Source organism: Macaca fascicularis, chromosome 15, assembly GCF_037993035.2.
Source record: "Macaca fascicularis isolate 582-1 chromosome 15, T2T-MFA8v1.1".
Classification (NCBI taxonomy): Eukaryota; Metazoa; Chordata; class Mammalia; order Primates; family Cercopithecidae; genus Macaca; species Macaca fascicularis.
The window spans coordinates 12,100,143-12,118,058 of NC_088389.1; the positions used below are offsets into that span (position 1 = coordinate 12,100,143).

Consider the following 17,916-nt stretch of genomic DNA (forward strand, 5'->3'; position numbering starts at 1 on the left):
ATTTTTGCTTGTCAGTGCACCTCTATTCTAGCCTCTCAGTTAGATATCTGGACACCGGAGGAAAACTACTCTGAGGATCACCGTGCTGACAGAGCGCGTGACAGATGGCATGATGATCACACTTCCCGGCTTCCGCCTGCTGTCCTGGCATCGTTATTAACGGAGCCCTCCCTCCCCGCTTCGAAGTGTCCTGGTTTGGATGAGAAAACACTGAGGGAGTAATCATTGACATCTATCGCGTTCCACAGATTCGCCCTGGAGAGGGTCTGGGTTTGCAGTGAGGGAACTGCTTCAGGTCCACAGCCTGTTCTAACACAGGTCAAACCCATGGAGTCTGCAGGAGGGTCGGTGGGATTGGCTGGGGCTCCGTTCTCCCATGGGCATCTGCTACTTGGCATGTTCCAGTCACTCCCAGAAGCATCAAAATCTGGGATGGTTTGATTCAAGAAACATAAACATGTACATCCAACAACCAGAGCACGTTATCTTAAGGTGAAAATCAGATCAACCAAATCTCAAATTGTTATTCTTTGGAATGGGGGAGAAGGATAGTAGTATTTTTGTCAATTTAAGTTTTATAGAGAAAGTTGGAAAAATAATTATATAGGGACACTAATCTTGGTTAACTTGGACAGAGTTTTTTGTGTTTTTTTTTTTTCTGTTGCTATGGAAAAGGTACAGGCATAGGATTTTTCTAAGAAGTTTCATTTTTTGGGCAAGTGATATACTGCATAGTTGGTGGGAGGGGGTTAAAGGAAACAGCCAGAAAGCAGGTAGGAAGCTTGATGTTTGTGACAAATTGGTAACTTGCAGCCTGTGATGTTGGCAGGTGTTGCTCACACGGTCATCTGGGGCCGGGTGGTCACTGTCCTGAGGACCTGCTGGGTACCCAGAATGCTGCCTGCCTGTTCGGTGGCTCTCAAACATTAGCACCTGGAGGTTTCTGGGCTCCGGTGCCTGGTTTCTGATTCAGTAGGTCTGTGGTTAGGCTGAGAATGGGCATCTCTAGCAAGTTCCCTGGTGACACTGCTGGTGGAGGTGGGGGGGTATCTTTGGAACTCAAAGTCTGGAGAGGAATTGGAAGGGTCATAGGGACTTACCTATAAGATAAAAGGTTGCCCTTATAATAGTAATAATAATGATGATGATGGCATAACAAAGAATTTCTGTGCATTAATGCCAGGAGCTGTGCTACATGTATTTAATCCTCCCAAAAGGACTGGAAGGAGGTCACAGTGGCCTCATTTTACAGATGAGAAAACTGAGGCCCAAGGCTGGGCGCGGTGGCTCATGCCTGTAATCCCAGCACTTTGGGAGGCCAAGGCAGGCAGATCACCTGAGGTCAGGAGTTTGAGACCAGCCTGGCCAACATGGTGAAACCCTGTCTCTACTAAAAATACAAAAATTAGCTGGGTGTGGTGGCCCATGCCTGTAGTCCCAGCTAATTGGGAGGCTGAAGCAGGAGAATTGCTTGAACTCGGAAGGGGGAGGTTGCAGTGAGCTGAGATCATGCTGCTGTGCTTCAGCCTGGGTGACAGAGTGAGACTCGTGTCTCAAAAAAAAAAAAAGAAGAAGAAGAAGAAAAGAAGAAAACATAGCTACATGGGCAATAGTCAGATGGGCTATTCCCCTAACTTTGCCCCAACTCAGTATATGACTATGTACAAATCCTAACTCTTTCAGATTTCAAAGAAGAGCTCTGTGTCTTAGTTTCCTCCTCTGTGGAATGAGAACAGTAACGGTATCTTTCTCTTATTGTGAAGATTTAATGCAACCACAAGTGTAAAATACACAGAAAGGAGCCTGGTACTGCACGAGCTAAGTGCCCTAGAGAACATCAGCTACTACTATCTCTCCGGGCGACAGAGCGAGACTCCGTCTCTAAACAAAACAAAACAAACAAACTAACAAAAAAAAAACAACAAAAAAGGCCCTGAAGGGTTTCTGTGACTTGTCCAGCTGGGTTGAAGAGCTAGGTTGGGAGAGCTGGGTTGAAGCCGCTGCCCAGTATTGAAACAAACCCTTATAAAATGGAGAAGTAGCTTAGTCATAGCCCCAGAAAGACATCACAGACTGAAGACTTTTCTAGTAGTATAAGTACGCGTGGACAAGAAAATGGTGACCCTTCTGCTTCCGGTTCATGCTTCTTGTCGGCAGTATTGCGAGGGAAAAACAACAGTGATCTAATGGGCCCTGACAAGAGATGGCCAGAAGCAAGCAGTTGAGAAGAAAACTCTTTGGTGAGTCTCACTCTGAATGTATATTGTGCCTTGGGATATTAGCTGGTTAATTTGGATGACATATTAGTCACGATAAGCAAGACATTTACAAGCTAAGCATCTAGAATGTGAAGACAAAACTAAAATTTTGCCAGGTACCGTGGCATGTGTCTGTACTTCCAGCTACTCTGGTGGCTGAGGTGGGAGGATCACTTGAACCCAGGAGTTCAAGTCCAGCCTAGGCAACCCGGTGAGACCCTGTATCAAAAAAAAAAAAAAAGAAAAAGAAACCCACAACCTGTTTAAAATTTAAATTATATCTGAAGTCACGCAGTACTCACATGAGTAATTTTACAGCATCAGGTGTATGTGCTCTGTAAAGGGTTTCATCTCAGCCCTCTTTTTGGGGCTCTTCTGTCTCCTGAATTCTCCATTTGGGAACTGGCAGTCTAGTCTCGTGACACTAAGCCAGCTAGTTAAACAGTGGTCCTTCTCAAACGCATGTTTCCAGCCCCTCTGTAGGACATTATGCGCCTGAACCAGAGCTCTGGTTCTTCCCTTCACTCTCTGCCTGGTGACTGCTCTCGGGTTCCCCCATCACAGTAAATAATGCCATTTTTGACCCAGTTGTTCAGGCTCAAATCTTGGTTTAGATGAGAAAACAATGAGAGTGTCCTTGCCGCCTCTCTCCCGGTACAAATCCAGTCCCTCAGTAAGCCCCGCGATTTACTCCAATAAATCCTGACTGATCCCTCTTAGCACCTCCTCTGCTGACCCCTTACTCCAGGCCACTGCCATTTCTCCCTGGACTGCCCCATGCCTTCCTAACCGGCGTCTTGGTTTCTACTCCCGACTCAGAGCCATTCATTATGCATTCCACAGCCAGAGTGTGAACTGGATCACATGGATCCTGTTTATGATTTCCCGGGACTTCCCCACACATGTGAAGAGATCCAAGGTCCTCGACGTGGCCTGAGCGCGCCGTGGACTCTGGGCCTTGACTCACTCCCCGACACCCCTCTCCCCGTCGCTGTGTCCCAGCCACACTGGCTTTTGTGCTCTTCCTCCAGGTGTTCCTTTCTCTCAGAGCCTTGGCACTTGCCGTTCTCTTACTGGAAAGTTCATTCCCCAGATATTGTAGGGCACCTGCTGAGAAGCCACGGACAAGAGCCGCGATTTAAAGGCTGCTGGCGCCACCATTTTCCGATCATGTGACCTTGGGAAAATTTGCTCACCCACTTCCTTTTAAAAATCAATTTCTCATTGATAAGATGGATCCTGCGGTAGGGTTGTGGTGAGTTCCTGCTGGGGAGTACTGGATCGGAAGCACTGGGGAGATATGAGTTCCTCTTCCTGCGTCCTTTGCTCCCTAGCTCCCTCACATCTTTGTCAGATGCCACCCAGTGAGGATAGCCCTAACCACTGGGCCCACAATAGCAGACAGGGCGCCCATCACTTTCTGTCCCTCCCTTACCCCTGCTTTTTTCCCCCCCTTTAAATGTAGCTTTTTTTTGAGACAGTCTCACTCTGTTGCCCAGGCTGGAGTACAGTGGTGCAGTCTTGGCTCACTGCAACCTCCTGGGTTCAAGCGATTCTCCTGCCTCAGCCTCCCCAGTAGCTGGGATTACAAGCATGCACCAGCATGCCCGGCTAATATCTTGTGTTTTTAATAGAGATAGGGACTATGTTGCCAAGACTGGTCTTGAACTCCTGAGCTCAGGCAGTCTGCCCGCCTTGGCCTCCCAGAGTGCTAGGATTACAGGCGTGAGCCACCGCGCCTGGCCTATTTGCTGCTTTTTTATGATTTTTTCCCTATTTGGGAGGTAAGCTCCCTGTCAGCTACTGTTTCACCAAAGCCCAGAATGGTACCTGGCACATAACTGATGCTCACTAATGTTTGTTGGATGGATAGTGAGTACCCATTGGGTATGGACTCCAGATCTCTTAAAGGAGACAGGGGTGCATTTTACAAGCTTGAGGAGCACAGCCAGAGTGCAGACTGTGACTGTGTTCACACTCGCGCAGCTCAGTGCAGGGGGCCATCAGCAGTGAGTGGCTGGGTCAAGTTTATCTGGAGGCGGGGAGGTGTAAAGGGCAGAGGCCTCTGCAACTGCCAGAGCCTGGAGCCTGAGGTCAGCAAGCTGGCCGGGAGAGGGGCCGGAGTCTTCCCCAGCGCGGGCATTGCCTCTTCCGGTACTGCCATGGTCCAAGTGAAGCAGAGGCTGTGGGACTCTCAACACTGGTCTTTGAGAGTCCACTGGATGTTGGCTGTGAGGTGTCCTTTGACTCGCTGGAGAGGAGGGACATGAACTACAGCGCAGGCAGGCAGGTGCAGGGCTGTGCCCAGTGTCCAGTCTTCATGTGAAGAAGTGGGAGATGAAGGTGGGAAAGGTAATTTGGGGCCAGACTCCAAAAGGCCTTGAATGCCAATCCATGTACTTAGGGCTTCTACTTTTAGTATTACAGGAAGCATCAAGGGGTTTTTATTTTTTATTTTATTTTTTTTGAAACAGGGTCTGCCTCTGTCACCCAGGCTGGAGTGCAGTGGCGCAATCTTGGCTCACTGCAACCTCTGCCTCCCAGGCTCAAGCCGTTCTCTCACCTCAGCCCCCGGGTAGCTAGGACTACAAACACACGTACCACCATGCTTAGCTAATTATGTTTTTCCTTTTTCTGTAGAGATGGGGTTTTGCCATGTTGCCCAGGCAGGTCTCAAACTCCTGGGCTCAAGTGATCTACTCACTTCTGCCTCCCAAAGTGCTGGGATTACAGGCGTGAGCCACAGTGCCTGGCCACATCAGGGATTTAAGAAGCATTCTCTGTACATATTTAGACTTTCCTCCCAGTCTTCTACATTTCTCCCTTTCCCGTACTGAGGGCTACGTTTAGTTCCTGGCCAAGTCCTGACTTTGTAAAGAACAACAAGTAAAACAGCTTCTTCAGAACGCTGGATGCTGAGCCCTGATTGCCCTTCAGTGAACCAGCCTCATCCATGAAGGTCCTTGAAAAGCCAGAAGGTATCTCATTGGGGGATCCTTGAAATCTGAAGCAGGGGACAGATTCTGAGCCCCTGTATTTTGTAGATTAGGTTAGCGCAAGAAAGATGGGCTGGTGACTTGCAGTTCATTTCTGTATAGTGTCCTTCTAGGCCTGCCTGGATGGAGAAACAAAGCAGCCTCGTGTGGGGTCCAGCAGCAGTGGTGAGTGAGATGGGAGCCAGCGTATGTAGTTGTTGACACATCCCCTGTAGAAGTGGGGCGGTGGGCTAGCTGTGGGAGAGCACTGCACTGGGAGTTGGTGACTTAGGGCCTCTAGCCTCCCGTGAAAGGTCTTTTTTCTCTGGACCTCAGTTTCTCCATTTTATTGTAATGAGCTGGGCTAGCTCAGTAGTTCTTAACCTCTTTTTTTTTTTTTTTGAGACAGAGTCTCACTCTGTCACCAGGCTGGAGTGCAATGGCGTGATCTCGGCTCACTGCAACCTCCGCCTCCCGAGTTCAAGTGATTCTCCTGCCTCAGTCTACCAAGTAGCTTGGGAGTACAGATGCTCACCACCATGCTCAGCTAATTTTTGTATTTTTGGTAGAGACGGGGTTTCACCATCTTGGCCAGGATAGTCTCTATCTCCTGACCTCGTGATCCGCCTGCCTCCGCCTCCCAGAGTGCTGGGATTGTAAGTAAAGGCGTGAGCCACCCTGCTGAGCCATTCTTTTTTTTTTTTTTTTGAGACGGAGTCTCTCTCTATCGCCCAGGCTGGAGTGCAGTGGCACGATGGATGTTGGCTCACTGCAAACTCCACCTCCCGGGTTCACGCCATTCTCCTGGCTCAATTTTTTGTATTTTTAGTACAGACGGGGTTTCACCGTGTTAGCCAGGATGGTCTCGATCTCCTGATCTTGTGATCCGCCCGCCTTGGCCTCCCAAAGTGCTGGGATTACAGGCGTGAGCCACCGCGCCCGGCCGCTGAGCCATTCTTAACCTCTTAAAACTCCTTAAGACTTTGGTAAAAGCCATAGACCTCTCTTCCCAGAAAAATGAACACATGTGGTTTGCCAACACCTTAGGAACCCCCAAAGCCCTTGAGACAAAGCCTTGGATCTGTAAGACCCTGTCCCATCTGACCCCCAACCTTCCCCTGGGCACGTACCTCCAGCTACACAGGGCTTTCATACACGCTGCCCCTTTGCCTGGTCCAGCTCTGCTCATCCTTCAGGTCTCACCCTTCCCTGACTTCCAGATTAGATTAGGTCGCCCTGCTAGACATGCGCCCCCCGCCCTGAATTTGGCACTGATCACCGGGATAAGTAAGTGATTCTTCGTGCATGTTATCCGACCCTCCCCGGGCCCCGTGTTGGTATTTGTTGAGTAAATCTCTGAGCCCCTCCAGCTATGACATTCTGAGACTGATCTATGGGTTTGCAGGTGTGTCATAAGAGAGTCCCTGAGCTTGTATTTCCTATGACATTCGACACGTGGTGGCCTTTGCTTTCGATGATTTCCTCCAGGCCTGGACAGGAAAGTTACTTCAAAGCAGTCTAGGCCAGACTCGGTGGCTCATGCCAATAATCCCAGCACTTTGGGAGGCTGAGGCTAGAGGATCACTTGAGGCCGTGAGTTTGAGACCAGCCTGGCAACCAAGCAAGATGCTATCTCTACAAAAAATAATTATAATAATTAGCCAGGCATGGTGGCAAGTGCGTATAGTCCCAGCTAGTCAGGAGGCTGAGACAGGAGGATTGCTTGAGCCCAGCAGTTGGATGCTGCAGTGAGCTGTGATTGCACCACTGCATTCCAACCTGGATGACAGAGGGAGAGTCTGTCTCAAAAAAAAAAAAAAAAAAAAGAGGCAGAGTCTAAGAACCCAGAAGACAGAAGAGTGGCTCCCAGACTTTCTGCCTCAGTGCTCTGCTGGGCCTGACCTCCAGGCTGGTCATCGCCTTTGTTTATATTCTGGGCTGAGCTGGAACTCGCACTTGGAACATTCCCACAGTGCTTGACGCTTCCTCGTATTGTTGTATTTTTCTCCAGGAGGGAAGTGACCAACATCAGACTTTCCTCCCAGCAGACAAATTCCATACACAAAGCTTTGTGTCAGCTACCGGGTACCCGCCTGAGAGCCCAGCCTCTGTTTCTTTGGTTCTGGGTGGGTGAATGTGCACATTACAGGGATCCACGGGCCCTTCCCTTCTGAGCCATTTCTATCTTTAAAAAAAAAAAAAAAAAAATCTCCTTCAAGAAGTGAGCACCGCCTTGCAGGATCCTGACTCAGAGTTTGTCTGGAGCCAACAGCGTCTTGCGTGTAGGGACAGGCGCTCCTTAAAATGTTCCTACTTCAGTGGCCACAATATTACCCCTCCGGCTTATGTCATGTTCCACAATCAAAGTATCATTCCTCCTGGAGTCCAGCTACTCGGGAGGCTGAGGCAGGAGGATCACTTCTCGGAGTTCGAGGCCAGCTGGGCAATGTAGGGAGACCCTGTCTCTTAAAAAAAAAAAAATTATTCCTGAGGTACAGATGTTTGTAAGATAAATTTAATTTTTATTGTACTAAGATAATGAATTATTTACTAGAATATTGCAGTGGATCTTACTCTGATATGGGGGAGAAAATCCCTAGTGAGGGTAAATAATTTTTTTTCAATGTATTGTATCTAAAGCTTGGAGATTTATAGGTAATAATAATAAAAACAGTGACAGTAGCTATTCTCATTGAGTGTCTGCTGTGTACCCACAAATTTGAAACATCTTTATTTTATTTTAGGTTTTTAGAGATGGGGCCTCGCTCTGTGGCCCAGACTGGAGTGCAGTGGTGTGATCACAATCACTGCAGTCTTGACCTCTTGGGCTCAAATGATTCTCCTGTCTTAACCTCCCACCTCAGCCTCCCAATCTAAATTCTTATTTAACCTTTAAACTACCCATGAAGTAGATAACATAGTTGTACATGTGAACGTATGTGAAAATACAGGGTGTGGAGAGGTTTAGTTTCTATCCCAAAGTTGCTCAGCTAGGAAGTGCCCACAGAAATTCAAACCAGGCCAGCTGGCCTTCAAAGCCAGTTCCTTCACACTGTCCTCCTGCCTCCTCCTGTCATGAGGGAATGGGTAGCAGAGGTTTTCCTAGCCAAAGATAAAGATCTGGGGGCTGGATCTGGCCCTCCAACTAAATGCCTAGCCTTAATCCCTGCCCCTCTCTGAAGAATCTGTGAAATGGGGGAGGGGCTCGCTGGAGCAGATGATCTTGTGGATCTCCTTGGGTTTTACGGAGATTTGGGGCTTGGAGTAGTCATCCCTGAAGGAGTGACCTTGATAACACACGGCCAAGTCGGGTCTGATTGAAGGCAGTTCGTACCGTTACAGCGTTCTCGGCGTATTTGTGCAAGGCTTGGAAACTTGTCACAGTGGCTGTGCAGTCCGCCCTCTGCTTCCCATTTGTGAAGAAGCAAAAAAGGTTTGTGTTGTCTCCCTGAAATGTGCCCTGGAGGTGGGTCGCTTGCCCATCTTGGATTGCAGGCATATTGGTCTTTGGGGGTGGCTCTGTGTTTTTTTGTTTGTTTGTTTGTTTGTTTCCTTGCTCGCTTAGTCTGGGACACTGCAGAGGGGATGACTGTAAAAGACGCTTTCTGAGCTGGGGATTAGAGAGGAATTCTTAAGATTAGGTTATTCTGTTGCCGTTCCCCTCCCTCTCCCCCTGAGCAGTTCACATTGGACTTACCTTGGGGGAGCCATGATTGAGAAGTGGTTGGACCACAGGGTCCTCATTTCAAAGCCCTTCTCTCAGGGAAATGTCCAGTTCATTCTCAAGGTTCATCAGTAAATTAGTTGTTTGGAACCTAGGATGCGTTTTTTCATGGAAACAACATTACGAATGTGTTGGCCCCCAGCTAAGAAATGACAGAGCGCACACCTGAGCCCAGGTTCTGTGACTGTGACCCATTATTCTCTGTGTGCACAGAGGCCTCGAGGAGCTGCCGCAGACACGGCTCCTGACTTCAGGGGCTTTGCACTCCTGAGAGGGAAGCAACTCCAGGGCTGGGAGTGGCCTGAGCTAAGGAGTGGGGAAGTGGAGGAAACAGGCCCCAGCCACCCACACCCTCCCACTCTTGCTAGGAGAGGAGAGTTTATCTTATGGATTAGAAACTCTGGTTAACGCATTCCAGGGGGAGAGGACAATCAGTGTGTGTATGCTGGGGATAATTCTCATTGGTTTATTCCGTCACCTCTCCACCTATTTATTCAACAGAGAGCTATTAAGCACCTACTGTGTGCCAGGTATTCTGCTGTGCAACTGGTTTCATTGGACCCCTCTAGCGTGGTGGGGGTTCCCTGTGCTTTCTTCCAGTTTGTGGCTGCAGTTTAATCTGGGGAGGAGCTTGTGGCTCTGTGAGGGAAACGGGGAGCCTCTGCACGCATGCTCTTTCCTGCCGCCTCATTGGAGAGGGTGCGACAGACACATACTGTTTGCTTTGCCAAGTTTGGAATCTCAGGCCGTGATTTTGCAAAAATGACCTCTGTATTGGTAGATCAAAATATGAGGCCTTAAGATTTTGTAGAGATTTGGATTTTGGTTTCGTCTGTTTTGCATAAATTGGAAAGATGATTTCCCCCTCCTTTAGAAAGGAAGGGCCTGGTGTAACAGTGACCCACTGCGCCCAGAAACTTAACAGGGTGTTAAGTGCCTCTTAAACTTAGTCTCTCTGGCTCTGTGGGTCTTTTATGGAATGTTGTCTCAAATTCTACTCCAGTTCTATACTTACTCCCATTTTTTACCATCCAACTCTGTAAAATAAATTTACTTTGGTGCTTTTGGCTAAATTGACTGAAGCCAGACATCTGCCACCTAAGCTAATATATTTTCAGTCTACAATTATAAAAGTGATGAAGGACTGGACATGGTGCTCACGTCTGTAATCCCAGCACTTTGGGAGGCCGAGGTGGACGGATCACTTGAGATCAGGAGTTTGAGACCAACCTGGCCAACATGACGAACCCCCATCTCGACTAAAAATTCAAAAATTAGCTGGGCATGGTGGTGCACACCTGTAATCCAGCTATTCAGGAGCCTGAGGCAAGAGAATCACTTGAGCTCAGGAAGCAGAGGTTGCAGGGAGCTGAGATTGCGCCACTGCACTCCTGCCTGGGTTGCAGAGCAAGACTCTGTCTCAAAAAATAAATAAAATAAAATAAAATAAGCAGAGTACAGTGGCTCACACCTGTAATCCCAGGACTATGGGAGGCTGAGGCAGGAGTTTTACTTGAGGCCAGGAGTTTGAGACCAGCCTGAGCAACATAGGGAGACCCTGTCTCTACAAAAAGTTTTAAAAATTAGCCAGGCGAGGTGGCATGCACCTGTAGTCCTAGCTTCTTGGGAGGCTGAGGCAGGAGGATTGCTTGGGCCCGGGAGGTTGAGGTTGCAGTGAGCCATGATTGCACCACTACACTCCAGCCTGGGTGACACAGCAAGACCCTGTTCCCGCCCTCACCCCAAAACAAAGATAAATATTCACCAAGGACTTCCTGAGTGTCAGGCAGCATGCTAGGTACTTCACAAATGTTCTCTTGTATTTGATTCTTATTACAGCTGAGGAGGTGGGACTGGAATTATGCCCAGTTAACAGATAAGGAAACTGAGGCTACTGTGCTCAATTGGCAAAGCCAAGGGGCAGAGCTAGGATTTGCACCCAGGCTGGAGTGCAATGGCATGATCCCGGCTTGCTGCAACCTCCCCCTCCCAGGTTCAAGTGATTCTCCTGCCTCAGCCTCCCAAGTCACTGGGATTACAGTTTTGTGCCATCACGCCCGGCTAATTTTTGTATTGTTAGTAGAGACAGGGTTTCACCATGTTGGCCAGTCTGGTTTTGAACTCCTGGCCTCAAGTAATCCACCCACTTCAGCCTCCCAAAGTGCTGGGATTACAGGCGTGAGCCACTTCGCCCAGCTCAGAGCCTGCATTCTTACCCATATCATGCTGTGGGGATTCTTTAGGAGTTTTATAACTTCAAACTCTGGGACTTAAATAAATGAAATCTTTTCATCCACCTCGACATTGTCTTCCTTTTTACCAAGAATATATGATTGATTTCATTCCCTTCTTTTCTTCCAGAAAACCCATTGTTCAGAATTTAGATAGTGTAGCACTTTCTCCAGCAAAATGTTTCCCAAAGTGCAGTGGAAGTTTGGAACGTGAGGTTATAAATTCTTAGCTGTGTTTGTCCCCAAGGTGTTTTCTTCTTTGGAGACTGAGGTGTAGCAGTGTTTTTTGGTGTCTTGTTTTGTTTTGTGTTTCCCTTGGAAACACAGCATTAGTGAAATCAGCTTGTTCTCTCTGACAGTACTTGTTACGTGGTACACACTGGTCTGAGCGTGGGACTCTGAAATAGAAGGCGTGGCATAAGGGTCTGTGTGAAAATGTTTCTCCTGGCATGCCCCAGAATGTTTCGTTTATGACTTTCAGCTTTTTTGATCACCTGATTCCCCATTTCTCCTGCGGGGAAAAGTGGTATTAAAAGTATTTGGACATAAAATTCATCTTTCCAGCCACTGCTGTGCTGATGAGTAATAAAGTGTCAAAAGGATGCCGAGGAAAGAGCTTCTTAATATAGACCATGCCTGAGACACACCGGTAGGGCGATAACAAGCCCTTTCTTCTGATTTCCTCCCTGGGGCCAAAGGGATTTTGAAAGGCAGAAGGCAAAGACTGTTCAGAATGAGATTCCTCAAGCTTCCCTTGTGAGGCTGCCTGGGCTCTGCTGCTGGGTGGTTTGGGATGTCCAAGAGATGATCCCCTTTCAGCCAGTGACTCGGTCCTCAGTTGCTGTTCCAGAAAAACGCCGGGGCTGGGAAGGGCCCTGCGTCCTCTGGCTTTAAAATGGGCAATGCTATTGAAAAACAGAAGCCGTTGAAACGAAGTCATCTGTACCCCTGGAAACAAGGTAAGAAAGCCCTGGGCTTCCTTTCCAGGAAGAAGCAAGAAGGCAGTTTTCTCTGAGAGACTGGCCCGGCACCAGAGCTGAAGTGCCTGGGGAATCACTTTCTAGAGCAGAAAGCACTGGTAATCCAACATGGTTTCAAGAAAATTCACAATTCTCCTGAGGAATAAGATGATTCCTCTCTCAATATGAGGGCTTGGTTTGGCTGAGGGTTTAGGTTCAACTTGAGATGTTTCATTCAGTGCAGTATGTGTCTGTTGAAAATTTTTACTTTTTTTGAGACAGAGCCTCGCTCTGTCACTCAGGCTGGAGTGCAGTGGCACGATCTCGGCTCACTGCAACTTCCGCCTCCCAGGTTCAAGCAATTCTCTGCCTCAGCCTCCTGAGTAGCTGGGATTACAGGCACCCGCCACCGCGCCCGGCTAATTTTTGTATTTTTAGTAGAAATGGGGTTTCACCATCTTGGCCAGGCTGGTCTTGAACTCCTGACCTCATGACCCACCTGCCTCTGCCTCCCAGAGTGCTGGGATCCCAAGTGTGAGCCAACGCACATGGCCGAGAATTTTTACTTTTTTAGAAACATTCTAAGTCAGCCAGGTGCAGGGGCTTACGCCTGTAATCCCGGCACTTTGGGAGGCTAAGGTGGGCAGATCACTTGAGGTCAGGAGTTCGAGTCCAGCCTGGCCAACATGGTGAAACCCCGCCTCTACTAATAATACAAAAATTAGCCAGGCGTGGTGGCAGGCACCTGTATTCCCAGCTACAGGCTGAGACAGGAGAATCGCTTGAACCCAGAATGTGGAGGTTGCAGTAGCCGAGATTGCACCTCTGCACTCCAGCCTGAGTAACAGAGTGAAACTGTCTCAAAAAAAAAAAAAAGAAAGAAAGAGATATTCCAAGTCAAAGCTTTGATATCTAGTAGTTTGAGGCTTTTGTGATATTTTTGGTTTAGAGAATGTTATTAACAGCTTTTAAATATATAGCACTTCCAAAAATTCCAAAGTACTTTCAAGGTACTTTCCGTAAAATCTTAACATTTATCCATCCTGGACACCCAGGAAGTGGGACAGCAGCCTCTCCTGACACCTGCTTTGTCTTTCTAGGGCTTGGGGTCATGTCAGCTTGAGAAGGAGGAAGTTGGCAGGGCCACAGAGCAGTGCAGTGGTACATTTGGAACTCAAGGACCTTTGATAGTGTCTCAGTGCAGGGCAGTCTTCTGACGCACTCAGTGGCCTTTTTTCATAGTTACTGACCCAGGAGGCCGGCCGGCTGGCAGGCATGCCAGAGATGACATATGCGAGAGTTCACCAGGTCTTGGTCTCCTCTTGCCAGAAGAAGTTGTGGTAGCATTTGATCAGTAGCAAGACAGTTTGTTCACAGCTGCATATATGGGTGTGTTTATGAAAAGAAAAAGAAATAACTGGAAGAAAATGCATGGAAATGTTAAGAGCAGTTGCTGTTTGTCAAATGATAGATCTTTTTCTCTTAAAAAGCAAGTAGGTGGGATGCTAATTTACTGTCAGGTTCCAGCCCTTCTGACTTTCCATGAGTCATTCTTTTGTCTAACATGTTACTTTGGAAAGGGTACTCCTTAGCAGTCCTTCATTGGATCCTGGTTTGAACAAAACAGCTATTAAAGACATTGGGGGACAGTTTGGGAAATTTGAATATGAACTCCATGGTGGATTATAATGAGGAACTGTTGTTCATGTGAGTATGTGTGATACGGTGCTGAGTCATGTAGGAGTATGTGCTTTTTTGAATAGTCATGCTGAAGTATTTAGGGGTGAAGAGTTATGCTGTCTATAATTTACTGTCTAAAATCATAATCACTCTGTGATTTTCCCTGTGTACATGTTAATACATTTGTATGCCTTTTCTCCAATTAAAAACAATACTGTAATCCCAGCACTTTGGGAGGCCGAGGCAGGCGGATCACTTGAGCTCAGGAGTTCGAAACCAAGACCAGCCTGGGCAACATGGCAAAACCCCATCTTTTTTTTTTTTTTTTTGAGACTGAGTCTGGCTCTGTCGCCCAGGCTGGAGTGCAGTGGCCGGATCTCAGCTCACTGCAAGCTCCGCCTCCCGGGTTTACGCCATTCTCCTGCCTCAGCCTCCGGAGTAGCTGGGACCACAGGCGCCCGCCACCTCGCCCGGCTAGTTTTTTGTATTTTTTAGTAGAGACGGGGTTTCACCGTGTTAGCCAGGATGGTCTCGATCTCCTGACCTTGTGATCCGCCCGTCTCAGCCTCGGCAAAACCCCATCTCTACCAAAAATACAAAAAATTAACCAGGCATGGCGGTGTGTGCATGTAGTCCCAGCTACTCGGGAGGCTGAGATGGGAGGATTGCTTGAACCTAGGAGGCAGAGGTTGCAGTGAGTCAAGATTGCACCATTGCACTCCAGCCTGGGTGACAAAGCAAAACCCCCGTTTCAAAAAAAAACAAGAATCCCAGGGCACCACCATGACCCTGATCTGCAGCCCACATTCAACGTGGTTGTGAAATCTTGGTAGATGAATGATGGCCCCAGGTTCCAGGGCAAGTAGCACTGTCTGTGTCTAGTTTAGGGACAGGCGAATGGGAATCCCGGGCATATCATTATGTGGATTTGCTACAGGCAGTTGGGACAGCTCAGACGGCCCCTGATTTCTGCCCCGGTGCCCCTGTGTTAGGTGCTCCGGAGAGTAAGACTTTAACCAGAGCCAAAGATGATCATGATTAGGAAGGGCAGGCCCAGAGTGCATTCCAAAGGCAAATTTAAAGGAAACTTTTATCTGCCATTTAGATAGTTTACGTGTGTTTCCATGTCATACACCTGGGGAGTTGAAAAGCCACAGGGGCAGAACACCAGTGTGAAAAACATGAATCTCACAGCCTCCACCTGCATTTTATGCTGGCTAGAGAAGCTTCTCTAGTGATTTGAGACAGTGTGGGACACATACCCGATGAGGGGACCCCTATACTGTCCGACTTATGGTTCTGGTTTTTATTTTTTGATAGCTCTCAGGACCAACCCCACACATAAGAAAATGTTTTTTACAATAATGGATGCTCTTTGGGGTTGAGAAATCTGACTCGTGTATTACCATAGTGAGTTCCAGCAGGCCCCAAACAGAAAAAAATAAGATGGGAAGTGGCACGAGGCAGTGGCTCAAGTGTGATCCTGAGAGTTCCAGCCAGAGTTCTGGCCCAGCCGGCTCTCCGACCTTGAACAGATGCATTTTCTAATGCCAAATGCCCTGGCTTTTCTTGTCTGCAGTGGCCTGTTCCAAGCGACTGCATCTTATTGTGTTATTTAATTTACATCCGTGGGTTTTTTTTTTTATTTTTTATTGATCTGTTTACCACTTGATTGTAAACCACCTGAGGGCAGGCAGTTGCAGGGTTCGTTGTTTTGTCCTCGGCACTTGCACGGTGCCTGGCACATGTGCCCTCTGTGAGTGCTGCCTGGCTGTAGTTTCGCTGCTGGTATAAAGAAGGGTAGGCGTATGCAGGGCATGGTGGTTCCTGGTGCACAGTGCACAGTGGACATGCAATAAATAATAGTTACCCGTGCCGGCAGGTGTATTTGGGACTTGGAAGGTGGCAGGTGGTTATTTGGGACCTGGAAATGTTCATTCTTAGCCTTTCATTGCCCAAAGTAGAAACGTTGGAGAATGAAAATAGGTACACCTTCCTCTATCCCACAGCAATTCTGAGTTTACAAACAGTAAATGTATTGATGATTGTTCAATTGCAAATATTGCTTCACAAAAGCCCCTCTTAAAGAGTCAACATTTAGTTGTTGATTCATACAGCTGGAGGAAACTTTGAAATTTAGAGCTAAATTGAACTTCTCTGAAGTAGGCTTATAATCCTGCCCTCCCAGAGATAGGCAGGCACCCTGCCTGACTGGCTCCTTTCCTTCTTTCCTTTCCTTTTATTCCTTCCTTTCCTCTTTTTTTTTTCTCTCTTTCGAAATAATTTGAAGAGTTGCTTACAGTGTTCATTTTGGCTCTTGGGAGTACAGCACTGACAGAAGTTTCCTTGGGAATTAAAAATTGCAGCAGTAATTGCAAATTGAATTGTTATCTCCTTCAAAAATCCCAGCAGCTCCAGGCCATACCAGCCTGGTAAATGGAAATGTTAATGATTTGCATGTTTGTACACAGTGTGGGTGTGAGCGAATGAAATTAACACCCTTAGTAGCAGAGCTGAGTATAAAAAGCTTCAGCCCACAGGCCTTGGTGGATTGTGGGGTTTGCTGTGCTGGAAGCAGATTGGCAGGCCCAGGTGGGGCTGGGGGTGGCAGGGGGTGAGTTAAGGATTTGCCTCAGTTCTGAATGCGAGTGGTTGCTCTGCCATAGGGGCAAATTTAGAAATGTTTGCATTCCAGCCAGCAAAGGTGTTTAGACTCGCCTCTGCGCACTAGATGGCAAAGTAGCATCTGGTGCAACTGGATGCCCGTGTGCCAGCTAATTAATATTGATCCGGAATGCACAAGGGCTGGGTGCTGCAATTACCACCAGCTCAGTGCGTTCTAGCTTATAAGTAAGGCAAGACAAATCACTTCACATTTCCAGGCCTGTTTCCTGATCTCTAAACGAGATTAATAATAATGCATACTTTGAAGGACTACTGTGAGCACTAATGAGATAATTCACATAAAGGGGTTATAGCCCTTAGCATACAGTGAGCATTTAATGAATAATAGTGATTCTTGTTATGCATTGCATAGTAGAGAGAACCTTGGATTTACCAGATCCATGGACATGGATTATCTGCCTGGCTTCATCCCAGTCCCAGTGGCTGTATGAGTTTGGGTAATTCTCCACTTGTTTCCGTCTCTCAGCTTAACGTATCACATGCCTGCTGGTCTTGAAGGACCCCTTGCAGGCTGTGCATCAGTGGCCATCAGCATTGGTCACACTGCCTTTCAGATCTGCTAGCTCCTGGAGCATTTAGTACCTGCTTAGACAGCCTGGGTTTGGCTGAGCTGAGAGATCACAGGAGAGCTTTTTATGGTGTTGAATTTCTTTGAAAATTTCTTTAGAACTCTGGAGCCCGGGTGCCAGGGTGGAGTCTTTGTTCTCCCACTTTCTAATTGGCTGACCTTCAGCAAGTTACTTAATTTCTAGGCCTCAATTTCCTCATCTGCAAATAGTGCTCACTTCCTAGGGAGATGTAAGGATGAAGGAGTCTGTCCATGCAAAGTGCTTAGGATGGTGCCTGGCTTGCAGTCAGTATCCAGTCAGTGTTTATTGTTGTTATTACTTTTAGGTCACATACAGCGAAGTTACATTTGATTTTGGTTGAAATGATGTTACATTATTAAAGAAAAACATTGGAGCCAACGGACACAATGCAAACAAGAAAATGCATGTTGAGTGTCTAAGCCTAAAAGACATAAAAGACCGGGCATGATGGCTCACACCTATAATTCCCGCACTTTGGAAGACTGAGGTGGGAGGATCGCTTGAGCTCAGGAGTTCAAGACCAGCCTGGACAACATAGTGAGACCCTGTCTGCAAAAAATTTTTAAAAATAAAATTAAATTAACTGGGCGTGGTGGCACACATTCAGTGGCATGATCATGACTCACTACAGCCTCTGCCTCCTGGACTTAGGTGATCCTCCCTGCATGTCAGCCTGGGTGAGCTGAGACCCTGTCTTAAAATGAATGAATGACCTAAAACATAGTAAGGCGGCAAAAGTGTTAGTTGGTGCCATTATTCTTTTTCAGAGTGGCTGCACACGATGCATATTATTCATAGAGTTGTCAACATGTGC

The 17,916-nt window shown here is 47.5% G+C and overlaps 1 protein-coding gene across 27 annotated transcripts in view; it reads left to right on the forward strand.

Annotated features, from left to right (window-relative positions):
* RAPGEF1 (Rap guanine nucleotide exchange factor 1) overlaps positions 1-17,916 on the forward strand; it is a 159,641-nt gene that overhangs the window by 18,574 nt on the left and 123,151 nt on the right. For 16 of the 27 annotated variants that reach the window (XR_012424234.1, XR_012424235.1, XR_012424233.1 and 13 more), the window contains exon 1: positions 11,883-12,147. The exons of 8 other annotated variants lie outside the window; for them this stretch is intronic. Coding sequence is in view for 16 of the 19 variants with exons in the window: in XM_065530901.2 (XP_065386973.1) it covers positions 12,084-12,147 (64 nt within the window). In the remaining 3 variants the exon portion in view is untranslated. Of the gene's footprint in view, positions 1-1,940; positions 2,241-11,882; positions 12,148-17,916 lie in introns of those variants that run through there. 3 more of the 27 variants (XM_074016218.1, XM_074016220.1, XM_074016226.1) reach the window with 1 other exon arrangement.